This window comes from Schistocerca gregaria, chromosome 1, assembly GCF_023897955.1.
Source record: "Schistocerca gregaria isolate iqSchGreg1 chromosome 1, iqSchGreg1.2, whole genome shotgun sequence".
Classification (NCBI taxonomy): Eukaryota; Metazoa; Arthropoda; class Insecta; order Orthoptera; family Acrididae; genus Schistocerca; species Schistocerca gregaria.
In genome coordinates, this window is record NC_064920.1 from 1,197,452,645 (window position 1) to 1,197,465,328 (window position 12,684).

General features: G+C 38.4%; 1 protein-coding gene across 1 annotated transcript in view; it reads left to right on the top strand.

The window, feature by feature from the left end:
* The window catches only part of LOC126284700 (myeloid differentiation primary response protein MyD88), a 112,330-nt gene that overhangs the window by 47,255 nt on the left and 52,391 nt on the right, over nt 1–12,684 (top strand). Inside the window, exon 6 of the mRNA XM_049983833.1 lies at nt 2,818–2,986. Coding sequence (XP_049839790.1) covers nt 2,818–2,986 — 169 coding nt within the window. The remainder of the gene's footprint in view (nt 1–2,817; nt 2,987–12,684) is intronic.

Genomic DNA, 12,684 nt, shown 5'->3' on the forward strand with positions numbered 1-12,684 from the left:
TTTAACTCCAACATGGTATGACTTGAACACTTAGAAAATTTTATGCCTCACTGACACAGCTTCAGCTGATCTAATTGTCTGACTGTGGTTGTGTTGTCGTGTACTTAAAATAATCAGTTCCTTTCTGTCAGAACTACATTTCGTTGGGGTCAATTTAAGATAATGATGTGTATGCAGTTGGGCTTCAAATATCTGGTGATGATACCACTTTGTTTTTGACATATGTTTTTCTAGATTGTAATGAGAAATACGGGTGCAATCAATTGTCAAACCTGTACATCTCATCCCTTAGTTAATTATTGGCAGGAATAGAAATAATTCTTTCCTGTTTAATGCAGTACATGTTATGATGTGTGATGACTTTATAGAAGCTTATCGAGCAGTCCACTTTGTGAAGTGAAGTACGTAATATAAGAAGTAAATAATCAGGTGACTTACTGTGAGTACAGGAATTACTTCTGAAGCAATACTATTAGAATCACACAGCGTACCTTTGAGGTTATTTTTTCTCTTCTTGTGTCTTAACTGCTGCTACTGATATACATACGCAGTCTGTCCCACAGAAAAGATGACTGATTTTATATAAGGGGCATTCAAAAAGAAATGAACTGGAGGCATAATTACAGAAACCAGTACCTGTATGTTAGAAGTATTGACCCTGGCTGTTGAGACACTTGTCCTACTGTGACACAAGGCAGTGAATGGCTGTCAATGGCAGTCTCGTAAAATTCCCATGGCTGCTATGTTAACCAGTTCTGGACGTATAGCTGGACGTCGTCATCTGAGGAGAATCACTTGCCCCTCAAGAGCCTTCTTAAGGGGACCAAAAATGGCGTAGTCTCAGGTAGAGGTCTGGACTGTATGGAGGGTGGCAGAGAACCACCCATTTGAGTTTTTCCAGGAGTGCCGTGACTGTATGGCTTAATGAGGCTTTGCATTGTCATGGAGCAGAATAAGATTGCGTGGTGGTTATTATTTGTTCGCTTGGCAAAGGGTGATCAAGGTTTGTGAGTCATGCTGGGCATTCACTGTCGTCCCGTGCTGCAGGAAGTGAATCAGAAGGGGGCCATCGTGATCAAAGAAGAACGTCAGAATAGGGGCAAACGATTCACCTCAAACGATGAAGTCCAGCTGTACATGCAGAACTGGTTAACATCGCAGCCCTGGGAATTTTATGAGACAGCCATTCACTGCCTTGTCACAAACTGACAAGTGTCTAAATAGCCAGGGTCAATACTTCTAATATGCAGGTACTGGTTTATGTAATTATGCCTCCAGCTCATTTCTTTTTGAATGCCCCTTGTATTTGTGGGACCACTGCTGCCATCTGTGATCTGATGCAAGAATTGAGTAGAGTAGTGTTTTGACTGCCTGCCATTTTAAAATGAAGAGCACTGACATCACAGACTGCTTGTAGTAAACAAAACTGTAGCAGTATGTTTTGACCCTTGCTCGAGAAAAGAGTAATGGCGCAATGTGCGAACATTAAGTTTTGTTGCACAGTGGTTAAGAGTGCCACAGGAACTTCTGAAATGATACAGAGTGTTTATGGTAGTGAACCACTAAATTGTAAAAACATTTTTATGTGGTATACAAGATTTCATGATGGCAGAGAGGGCATTGAAGACGATTGACACCCAGCAGCATCAGCAACAGTTAGAGTTGAAGAAAATGTTTGAAAAGTGGCTGAAAATGATTGTTGTGCATCTACCAGGTTACTTGAGGAGAGACCAACCCACCCCACTGCAACCTGTGCATTGAATTGAAACTGATAATTTGTACAAAAAGATTATCTGTTGTCTCTTTGTGTCCCACTTACTGACGGATGATCAAAAACATTGCAGAGTGGATGGCAAGACACTGCTCACAGTCATCTTTGATTTCAAGAAATTGTCCATAAAAAATTCACTCCAGGAGGTGAAATGATGAACATTATCAACTGGATGTCCTAACTTGTATGTGGGCGATGCTTGTTCAGACGAGACCCGAATAGCACAACGAAGGAACATGGTGTTAGTTGCACGACAATGCTCCAGTGCACAAAAGCAAGATTTACACCATTTGTTGGCTCAAAAAGGTGTCATTATGTTTGACTACCCTCCTTATTCAATGAATATGGCTCATGCAACCTCTGACTATTTCCCAAACTGAAAATGGCGATGAAAGGACGACATTTCTGAGTGATCTCGGATACTGGAAGGCTATGACAATGGTCCTGAAGCCAATTCCAATTTTTGACTATCAGAATTGTTTTGAACAATTTTTCCAGTGCTTGCAGTGTGTATTGACTCACAAGGAGACTGTTTTGAATAAGCAAGACATGTACACTACGAACAAACGTTGTCTTGTGTTTAATTTCACATCAATCACCATTTCTGTGGTATGGACTGTGTAACTAAGTAGCTCAAGGAAATTGTGTAAATCTGTCAATATCAACTAGATAGTAATGTAATTTTGGGTGGGAGGTTATTGGTTTGCTGTACACCATTGTGCATAATTAATCTGTAATAGTGAAATTTAATTTTGTATAAAATCTCTTATTTCCCATACCACATTAAGCTTTTTTCTGTCAGTGAACACTTAGTCTTACATTGAGAATGTATGTAGTGTTAGGTGTGGTCTGTGTTATAAAATCACAAAGACAAGTGCTCTTAACATGGATCAGTTGCAGTGGCAAGCAAGTAGGCTTTTTACCTTACTTATTGTTGTTGTTGTTGTTGTTGTAGAAAATATTGATTATAATTAGAATCTTCTGATAGCCTTATGTTTGTTACTGAATTATATTTTCACATGTTTTACACTGTTAATTTGTTCCAGCTGTGTTTACGAGATCGTGATTTGATTGGTGGTCTTGCATTTGAACACGAAGCAATTATGAGACTAATATCTGAAAGGTGTAACCGGTTAATTGTTGTTGTCTCTCCGAGCTTTCTTAAAAGTGAAGCAAACAAATTTTTTGTTACATTTGCTCAGGCTCTTGGCATTGGTAAGCACATAAAAAATGTGAGTGAACACTCACAAAACATACTAATATAAACCAAATATGAAAAATAAGTATCACAATTGCAGAGAAGGTTAAAATGACTCTCTTTGAGGTGCTTGATTTTTGCCCAGACAAATTATTTCAGATGGATATGGGTACTGCGGTAGTGAGGGGTGTCAGCATAGTCTACTGGGAGCTAATGGTCTTTTTTTCTATGCTCTGTAATGTTGTTGAATGAGGTTTTTAGATAAGGGCTTCTGTTCTCATTTGTTCTTCCACATGTAAAAAAAACAATTTATCGAATGTTGGGCTCCATAAGGTTCCCTTTCTGTGCATCGACTGTGGAATATAAAATTATAAAGAATGTAGCAACCAGTGGTAGTTGCTACATTCTTTGTAATTTGAAACAATTTATTGTTTTGAAACACATCGATATCAGTTCTGAAAATGTAAGTGAAATATGAGATAAGTGTTCTGTGCTAAAGTTCAAAGGCTGTAATTGACAACATTTTTCAGAATGAATTTTCACTCTGCAGCAGAGCTTGCACTGATTTGAAATTTACTGGCAGATTGAAACTGTATGTCACATTCTAACTCAAAACTGGGACCGTTGCCTTTTTGTGGGCAACTGCTGTACCAACTGATCTATCCTAAGACGAGTCAGAACCTGCCCTTACAGCTTTACTTTTGCCAATACCTCATCTTCTACCTTATCTTCAAAGAAACCTTAGGCTATGGCTAAGCCATGTCACCGCAATATTAATTCTTGCTGTAGTGCTAACCCACAAGGTATGCAGGTGAAGCTCTGTGAAGTTCCAAAGTTAGGAGACAGGTACACTTTGCAGTGGGGCGGGTTGGTCTCTCACTATCGTTTAAACAATCAGTCCACTTACCTGGATAGGTTTCAGGTTGCTTGCTCCTTCACTCTGCACTGGTAGATACTGGTTTAGCTGATAAAAGCAGTGTTGACGAAAATTTGGCTAAATACCTACCATGCAAAGGCCACGTAACTCCAGTAAACGGGCAGTAGCTGAAATTTGGTTAAACTTTAGGGCGATCAGGATTCTTGCACGACTCATTTGGAAAAAAATAAGGCTAAAATTTGCTTTAAGTTGGTTTATTGTCTTTAAAACAAGGAAAAGGGCTATCAAGTCTGTATTTATTATCCCAACATCAATTATGCAATGTTACTGACTGTCTCTGATAAAAGTTCACATCCAAAACTAGACAGAAGATATGTAGTCCAATCTGATATTTTGAATGTCCTAAACAGTCATTGACCCATGACTGCTTGTAAGTTAACACATTCAGTCATTCAGTAAGCTTCTTGTAAGCTAGTGCTTGCCATAATGTCTCATAATCTATATGAAACAAGCCCCGTGTGAATATCTCCTAAAATAAACCACTCACAAACCTCCAACTTTCATAAAATACTCAAGACTGTAGTCACTTTTTGTCAGCGACACGAGAACCAGTCAGATGCACAAATTTCTTCATTTTGGTACAAATTTGATTGGCTGCAGTGTAACGTAAGTGTTTACCAGAAGACAGCTCCTGAGCGATTATCTCGACTCGTAGTTCTGAAGCTCAAAGTCCTATCAAACGTGTGCGAAATGCTGAATTACTTTTGGTTAGTATGTTAAGCAGTCAATGAGATCATCTGGAGCACTTCTATAATTGTTGTATTTTGAATGTCAACCAGCCAGATTACCCCAGGCAATTTAGATTAGAAATCTTGTAATTCTGAAACTAAATTAAATTTAAAGGAAACAAAATATGATTCCTTTCCACAACGTAAATTACTGATAAATTTAATAGTCAGTGCCCCTTCTAGCTGTCTTTTACAAAATCAAGCTCACTCGGTCATACGTAACAAATTCCTCTATTCCATAACAACTTTCTCACACATACATTTACGTATTTTAATAAAATATCACACTCTTGCTTTACATTTGTCCTCCATTCACTCTCTTAGTCTCTCCAGAACATGCACCCAACCAATACACAATGAAATAATGATTTTCCGAAGTATTTCTAATTAAGTCAGAAATCTGTGGTAATGAAACTAAAGAAAATTTCAGAAAATTAGATTATACGAACCTATTCTCTTGTTTGTAGTTTCAGTTGATATTATTGATTAATCCATTACCTTGTTAAGTGTTTTAGTAAATTTTATATCTCCAAAGGCATTGAAGTTATTGATTTGAAACTTCAACAGTGTGGTTGTATTATCCGTAGAATTTGATATACAAAGACTGAAAATGATTGATTAATATTTAATAGTACTTCTTCACATTCATAGATTTAAATGATTAATGGAAAATCTCATATAAAGATGTGAAACAAATACTAACAAAGAGATAGAGGGGCTGGCCAGTACTTACCTCAGCTCAGTACAACCAATAGATACACAAAAATCAGAACCGAAAATACATAAATTTTTGATTCTCTTTTTTTTTTTTTTTTTTGTATCTATTGGCTGTACTGAGCTGAGGTAAGTACTGGACAGCCCCTCTATCTCTTTGTTAGTATTTGTTCCACATTCATAGATTTAGTGTGATTTGTGGAGTATCCATGTAGGTGTAGATTAAGTCAGCGTTATGCAAGTACACCTCTCGCTCATCCGAGTAGCCAGCATCAGCTATGCGAGCTTGAGAACCAAAACCTGCTCTCCTCCCGACTGTACAGCAAGCTGTGTGTTCAGCCCTAGATGAAAGCTCATAATAATTTGCTAAATTACACACACCCCTATGAACCAAAAATTACTTTAAAGTTTTTTTTTAGGTTCATATAACAGCAGAATTATTACCATGATGTAAAGTTAACCAATCAAACGGAAACTAATTACCTACTGATACTTTGCAAAATTTTGAATGCCAGAAAGCTTATTGAAAAATAAAAATCTACAAAACATTTAGCTCTGTTACAGTAATATATTGAATTTTCATGGCTTGGTCTGGTAACGACATATCAAAATTATTTACATAAATTGTTACAAAATTCAATTTTTTTTATTCTTTTTGAGAAAATGTCCATTTGGCAAAAATTATTAAAATTGAAAAATATTTTTTTTTTTCCAAACTCCCTTCACCATAATACTTTGCTTTCCCATTTCCATTGTAAAAAGAAATTTTTGTAATAAAAAAATGCATTGAATTACTTCACTGAAACCATCTTATATAAAAGGCACTTTGGTGGGTGTCCTTCATTATGAATGTAAGCTATTGTTGAAATTCGCTATGGTGAGTGTTTACAAGAAAACTTTTAGAGCATTACATAATCTACACTATGTAGAGGGATTATGGAGGGCCTCTCTCTTTTAACTAATTACACTTTTTTACAAACTTCTCACAAAATGTTGGTGTCCTTAAAAATACCTACTTGACAATAGTATGAGAGGGGAACTATTTCCTATGTTTCACAAAAAATTCTTCACTGTCATGAGCATCTATAAAAAATGTATTTTTTTAGCACCTACTTTTTGATGAAACAACATGAGAACTTATTTTCACATTTACTCTTACACCAATTCCACACCTGGGTACTTCGTAAACATTTATGTCCACTCAAATCTGGGGTACAAGTGACTCTCGTATCTGGTTGACATAATGGGCATACCTGCAAAATACAGTATGTCTAAGCCAAACAGTCATCACTTTGCTTCCTGCAAAAAATAATGTTGTTCACGTTTCTTCCAAATACGTGCACTATTTGTTCCTTGTCATAGTTGGTTCACTTATAAAGACAGTTTCCTGTATTTCACTTACTTTTCATATCCAGTAGTAACATTACTCCACCGAAGTATTATTCAGTATAAAGTCTTCTTCAGAAAAAATATTTTTCAGTAAAAAGTAAACTAGTCTTTACTAGTCAAAAGTAAATGGTACGCTTAGCTATCACTATCTTTACCCAACTCAAATTCCAAAACGGCAATCATTAAAAGGCACTTCAGACTCAAATTCACGCGAGCAAGTTACTGCTGAAAACACCTCTCTTTACTGTGCAAGTTCTTTTCTTCTAATCATAAATCTTTCCAACTTAACTTTCAAATACTCGTAAACATATTTCTCCACTTTAGAAAATCTTTACATATTCAGGTTAACACATACTATTTCATAAACTTTACATAATATATGCAAATAAACAATGAATAAAAAATTACTGAAAACATTTACAATAACTACCTCAGTTTGCAGTTGTCACAATATACACAACATGTTCACCTTCATCTCTGTATGAAATCTCTTGGCTTTATACATTAACAGTCATAACAGTACTGCCTCTGTACTGAAACTTCCTCATAAACAGGTAGAAGCGCGTTTCATTACACTTACATTTTACATTATTGTAGTCTACAAAACTTTCACATATTCTCCTCACTCTTTTCTCATCCACTGTTTAGTGAGTTGTACAGTTTTTAGTACTGAAATTTGCTCAAAAATGGTTTGTCAATGAATCTTACCTGCACCAAAACACTATGTGCACTACACACTCAAGATAGAGAAGAAAGAACAGATGATAGCAGAAGTTGTGAATGGAGAAGAGATAGGTTGACAATACGAAAATGAAAAGGAAATTATATTGCCAACAACTCAGGATGCCTGTTGATCGTCAAACACCTGACGTCACAAAGAATACCTCGAGGCCTTGTTAGTACCCCCCTCTCTTTCTGTATATACCTCTCGGGGCAATAATGTTGGGTAGTCCTAACGGTTTGTGTGCTTTACAGTAGCTTCCGATGAGGCTTCTCCATCATTCTAAAATGACCCATACATTCAACTGTGAATTTCTTGGTTTTTGCAGATAGCTTTTTTGACTTTTCTGTAATAAATCCATCGACTAGAATAAATACGTACTTGCAATACCCGCCCCCCTTGAAGTAGGCAATGGCCTAATTACAGGTCGACTGCCACTAAATCTAGTCTTATTTTGAGGTTCTACTGAATAAATCTGTCATGGGACTCTAAATGCTTTTGAACTTCACATGTTGCTGAAAACTTCCCTTTCACTCAACTTTTGATTACATTTTCTGGCCCCATAATGGCCATTTTATCAATGCATATAGTCTATTAATAAAGTGACTTATGGCTCTGAAAAGCAAAGTCGCCAGTCTTCCCTAACCTTCTTTCTTTGTCTAAACAGTACACCTTGATTTAATCTATAATATCTGCTAATTTTGGAAAACTTGGATGACCTAATGTGCTTCTAACTAATTTCAGCTTATCATTTTGGTTTTTGTCCTCTCCTAATGTCATTATAGATTCTCTTCAGTTGTCCTTCCACTTCTGTGTGGATTGTTATATTAAAAATGTGTACCTCTTCTGGATCTCATCTTGGTTCTATTTTCTCTTGGTTTTCCTCCATATTGCATGACGATGCATCAGCTATCACATTCTCAGAACCCTTAATATATTTGATTTCTGTATCAAACTGCTGTAAATACAATGCCCACCTTGTTAATCTTGATACTTTAACTTGCAAGTTTGCAAAAAAATGAAAGCATGGTGGTCACTGTATACAATTACTTGATAGCCTAACAGGTAATGTTGAAATTTCTGTAATGGTAAGAGCTTCTAATTCAGCTATACCATAGTTCTTCTCAGCCTGTTGCAAAGACCTGCTAGCAAATACTGTTGTTTTGTGGGCTTTTTGCCTTCGTTTTCAGTTTGAAACAATTCCGCCCCCAGACCATACTCATGTGCATCTGATACTAGGCAAAAAGACTTGGAGAAATCGGGATGATTCAAAATTTGACTGACGAAATAAATCTCGGGTGAACACCCTGGTATGAGTGTGCATAGGACACAATATTTCGGCAATCAACCATGTTGCCATCATCAGGTCCGCTGATGTACTGACCGGCAGTGGGCTGGCTGGCGCCATGTATATTTAGGACAATCCCCCTCCCGCTCCTCCCTAAGGCGCTTGCTATGAGTCGGTACGGTCCGCACCCTGCCCGCGGTCCAGGTGAAGTGTCCGTTCTCCCGCCATCTGGGTGCTGCGTCCTTGGTCTTCTCGTTCAGGAGGGTCTGAATGGCACCACTCTCGTTGTTCTTCCCTTCTTCCCTCCTTCCCCAAAGTTGGTACACTCTGGGAAATATCCTTTCTTTTTAATCCAAGTGATGGTGGGTTCCTACGCCTTGCTAAGGATGTAACTGCTGTCACAATTTAGTTGTGGCTGCCTTACTCTGATCTCTATGGCTTCTTTGATGACACAGTCCCAGTGTTTGGAAGTCTGTGTCAGGACTTTGGTTTCGTCATAATCCATGCTATGGAGTTCCGACAGGCAATGCTCAGCAATTGCCTACTTACTGGGCTGTTGCAGTCTAGTGTGCTGTTGATGTTCTCGGCATCGGTCCTCAGTGGCGCGAATGGTCTACCCTATGTATACACTACCGCATTGGCAAGGTATCTTATAAACCCCTGATTTATGTAGACCAAGGTTGTCCTTGACACTATCAAGAAGTCTCTTGGTTTTGCTTGGAGGACAGAAGATGATCGTCACTTGGTGTTTACGTAAAATGTGTCCAATTTTTCCAGATAAGGCCCCACAAAATGGAATAATGGCCAAGACCGCCGCCTCCTGAGGTTCATCCTCAGTTTCTGCCAGTGCTGCAGGTGTGGGATGTAGAGCCTTCCGAATTTGCCCTTCCCTGTAACTGCTCCTCTGAAAAACTGTCTTCAGATGGTCCAATTCTTGTTCGAGACTTTCTGTGTCTGAGATGGTGTGAGCTCTGTGTACAAGAGTTTTGAGCACGCCATTTTTTTGTGTCAGGTGGTGGCAGCTATCTGCATGTAGGTAAGAATCGGTGTGCGTCTTCTTCCTATACACGCTGTGGCCCAAAGTGCCATCAGCTCATCTTCTAATCAAAACATCTAGGAAAGGGAGCATCCCATCCGTTTTGATCTCCATGGTTAACTTAATATTCTCGTGTCTGGAGTTGAGATGTGTGAGGGAAGCCTGCCAGTTTGTCTCTTCCATGTGGCCAGATAACGAAGGTATCATCGACATATCTAAACAAACAGTTGGGGTTTTAGATGTGCCGATTCAAGAGCTTAGCTTCCTCCTCGAAATGTTCCACGTACATATGTGCGACAACATGTGAGAGTGGACTCCCCATGGCTACTCCATCTGTCCACTCTCACCCGTTGTCGCACATATGTACATGGAACATTTCGAGGAGGAAGCTAAGCTCTTGAATCGGCACATCTAAAACCCCAACTGTTTGTTTAGATATGTCGATGATACCCTCGTTATCTGGCCACGTGGAAGAGACAAACTGGCAGGCTTCCTGACACATCCCTACCCCAGACACAAGAATATTAAGTTCACAATGAAGATCGCAAGTGAAAACCATCTTCTGTCCTCCAAGTAAAACCAAGAGACTTCTTGGTAGTGTCAAGGACAACCGTGGTCTACGTAAATCAGGGATTTATCAGATGCCTTGCCAATTCGGTAGTGTATACATAGGGCAGACCACTCGTGCCACTGAGGACCGATGCCGAGAACATCAACAGCACACTAGACTGCAACAGCCCAGTAAGTAGGCAATTGCTGAGCATTGCCTGTCGGAACTCCACAGCATGGATTATGACGAAACCAAAGTCTTGACACAGACTGCCAAATACTGGGACTGTGTCATCAAAGAAGCCATAGAGTTCAGAGTGAGGAAGCCACTACTAAATTGTGACAGCGGTTACATCCTTAGCAAGGCGTGGGAACCCGCGATCACCTGTCACTTTCTAGCAATATTATTTTGTTCAAAGCTCTTGCATCCAACATGAGCCTATTATACATGGTCTTTTTAAAAAAAAATGTACATCATCTTTTACCATTAGATAACATTCATAATCTTTGACTAGTCATCGAAAAATGTGTCCTGGTGTTTACTTAAAACCTGTTTTATTTTTGTGGATTTCTGTCAAATCCCATCACTACTTTTTTTTCTGATGTTTTCTATTTCACCAGGACCTATTTCCTTCCTGTCTCCAAATGCATTGTACCCCACGATATCCTCTCTTTTTCTGCAGCAACATGTAGGTACATATATTGCTCATCTGCCGGATATTGCTTTCTTCCTCCTAGTGGCCCTATTAAACAAGGTGCATTGAACAATTGTCCCACCACGAATTTTTGATAAAACCCAAATCATCCAAACATTCCCTTGAAGTCTTCTTTATTTGTAAGCTCTGCGACCTCTCAGATGGCTTCCATCTTGTCAGGGTCTTGGATTATCCCCCCTCCACTGACAATTTGTTCCAAGAATTTTATTTCTTGCTCCATAAGCCCATTTCTGTGGCTTCCAATATTCTATCCAGTAACATGCCCTGTTCTTCCCAAGTGGAAGTTGAAATTAATCATCGTACACATACAGTTATTCGCTTCAACAATTTGTCACCTAATTTTTGTGACATCACCCTGGTGAAATCGCAAACACTGATATTCAAACCAAAGGGAACTACTTTATACTGATAACATTGCCCCTCAAGTAGGAAATTTGTGTATATCTGTGATTCTTTTGCTAATGGAAGAGTCCCGTAACCACAAGTTACATCCATAGAGGTGAAAAATTTTGCACCTTTAAATTTCTGTAGTAGTTTCCCTATATTTTCGAGCCTGTCACTTTCTAGCAATATTATTTTGTTCAAAGCTCTTGCATCCAACATGCGCCTATTATACATGGTTTTTTAAAAAAAATTGTACATCATCTTTTACCATTAGATAACATTCATAATCTTTGACTAGTCATCGAAAAATGTGTCCTGGTGTTTACTTAAAACCTGTTTTATTTTTGTGGATTTCTGTCAAATCCCATCACTACTTTTTTTTCTGATGTTTTCTATTTCACCAGGACCTATTTCCTTCCTGTCTCCAAATGCATTGTACCCCACGATATCCTCTCTTTTTCTGCAGCAACATGTAGGTACATATATTGCTCATCTGCCGGATATTGCTTTCTTCCTCCTAGTGGCCCTATTAAACACCTTCCGTGTATGGTAATGACAGCCTTGTTATTTCCAAAATCTATTTTCCCTTTGTATTTTTGCAAAATATGTGTCGCATCCCACATCTCCACACTTTACCTGAAAATTATCAGGAAATTCTGGTACAGTTTGTGGGGCAGTGGGTGGAATAATTGTTAATGTTCCTATTTTTTATTTAATGCTGTTGTTTTCCATTCTCAACACTGGCTCTCTAACTACAATATTGGCAACCATAACTACAACATTGGCAACCAGAAAGTGATTAGCAAAACGTGAAGCCTGTAATTAGATTTCTTGGTGCCCACTTCATCTGAGAAATACATTTATAGCTACAGCTTATAGCTCTGAGGAATTAGGAGATTGTCTGGGATTCATAATCAAAAACCATTCTCTCTAAAAAGTTCACTATATTCTTGGTCACAGACCAAAAAGATTCCACACAATCCAACTACCAGAGCAGTTCAGAGTCTAATGCGCTGATGCCACTATAACTGTTCAAATTAAATATTTAAGTGAATTCTCGCCATAATTTGATGATAATATTCATCAAACGCCATGCTAATAATGGTAGAATGTCTATCCTGCGGCGCACGTGAAAATACGACATATGCAAACTAAAGATAGATCATTAACGTCATCCCAAAATTAACACTTCACTTGAAAACGATTTCATGGTTACGCGTATCCCGAGTCACTTATTACTGCATCCGAGGCTG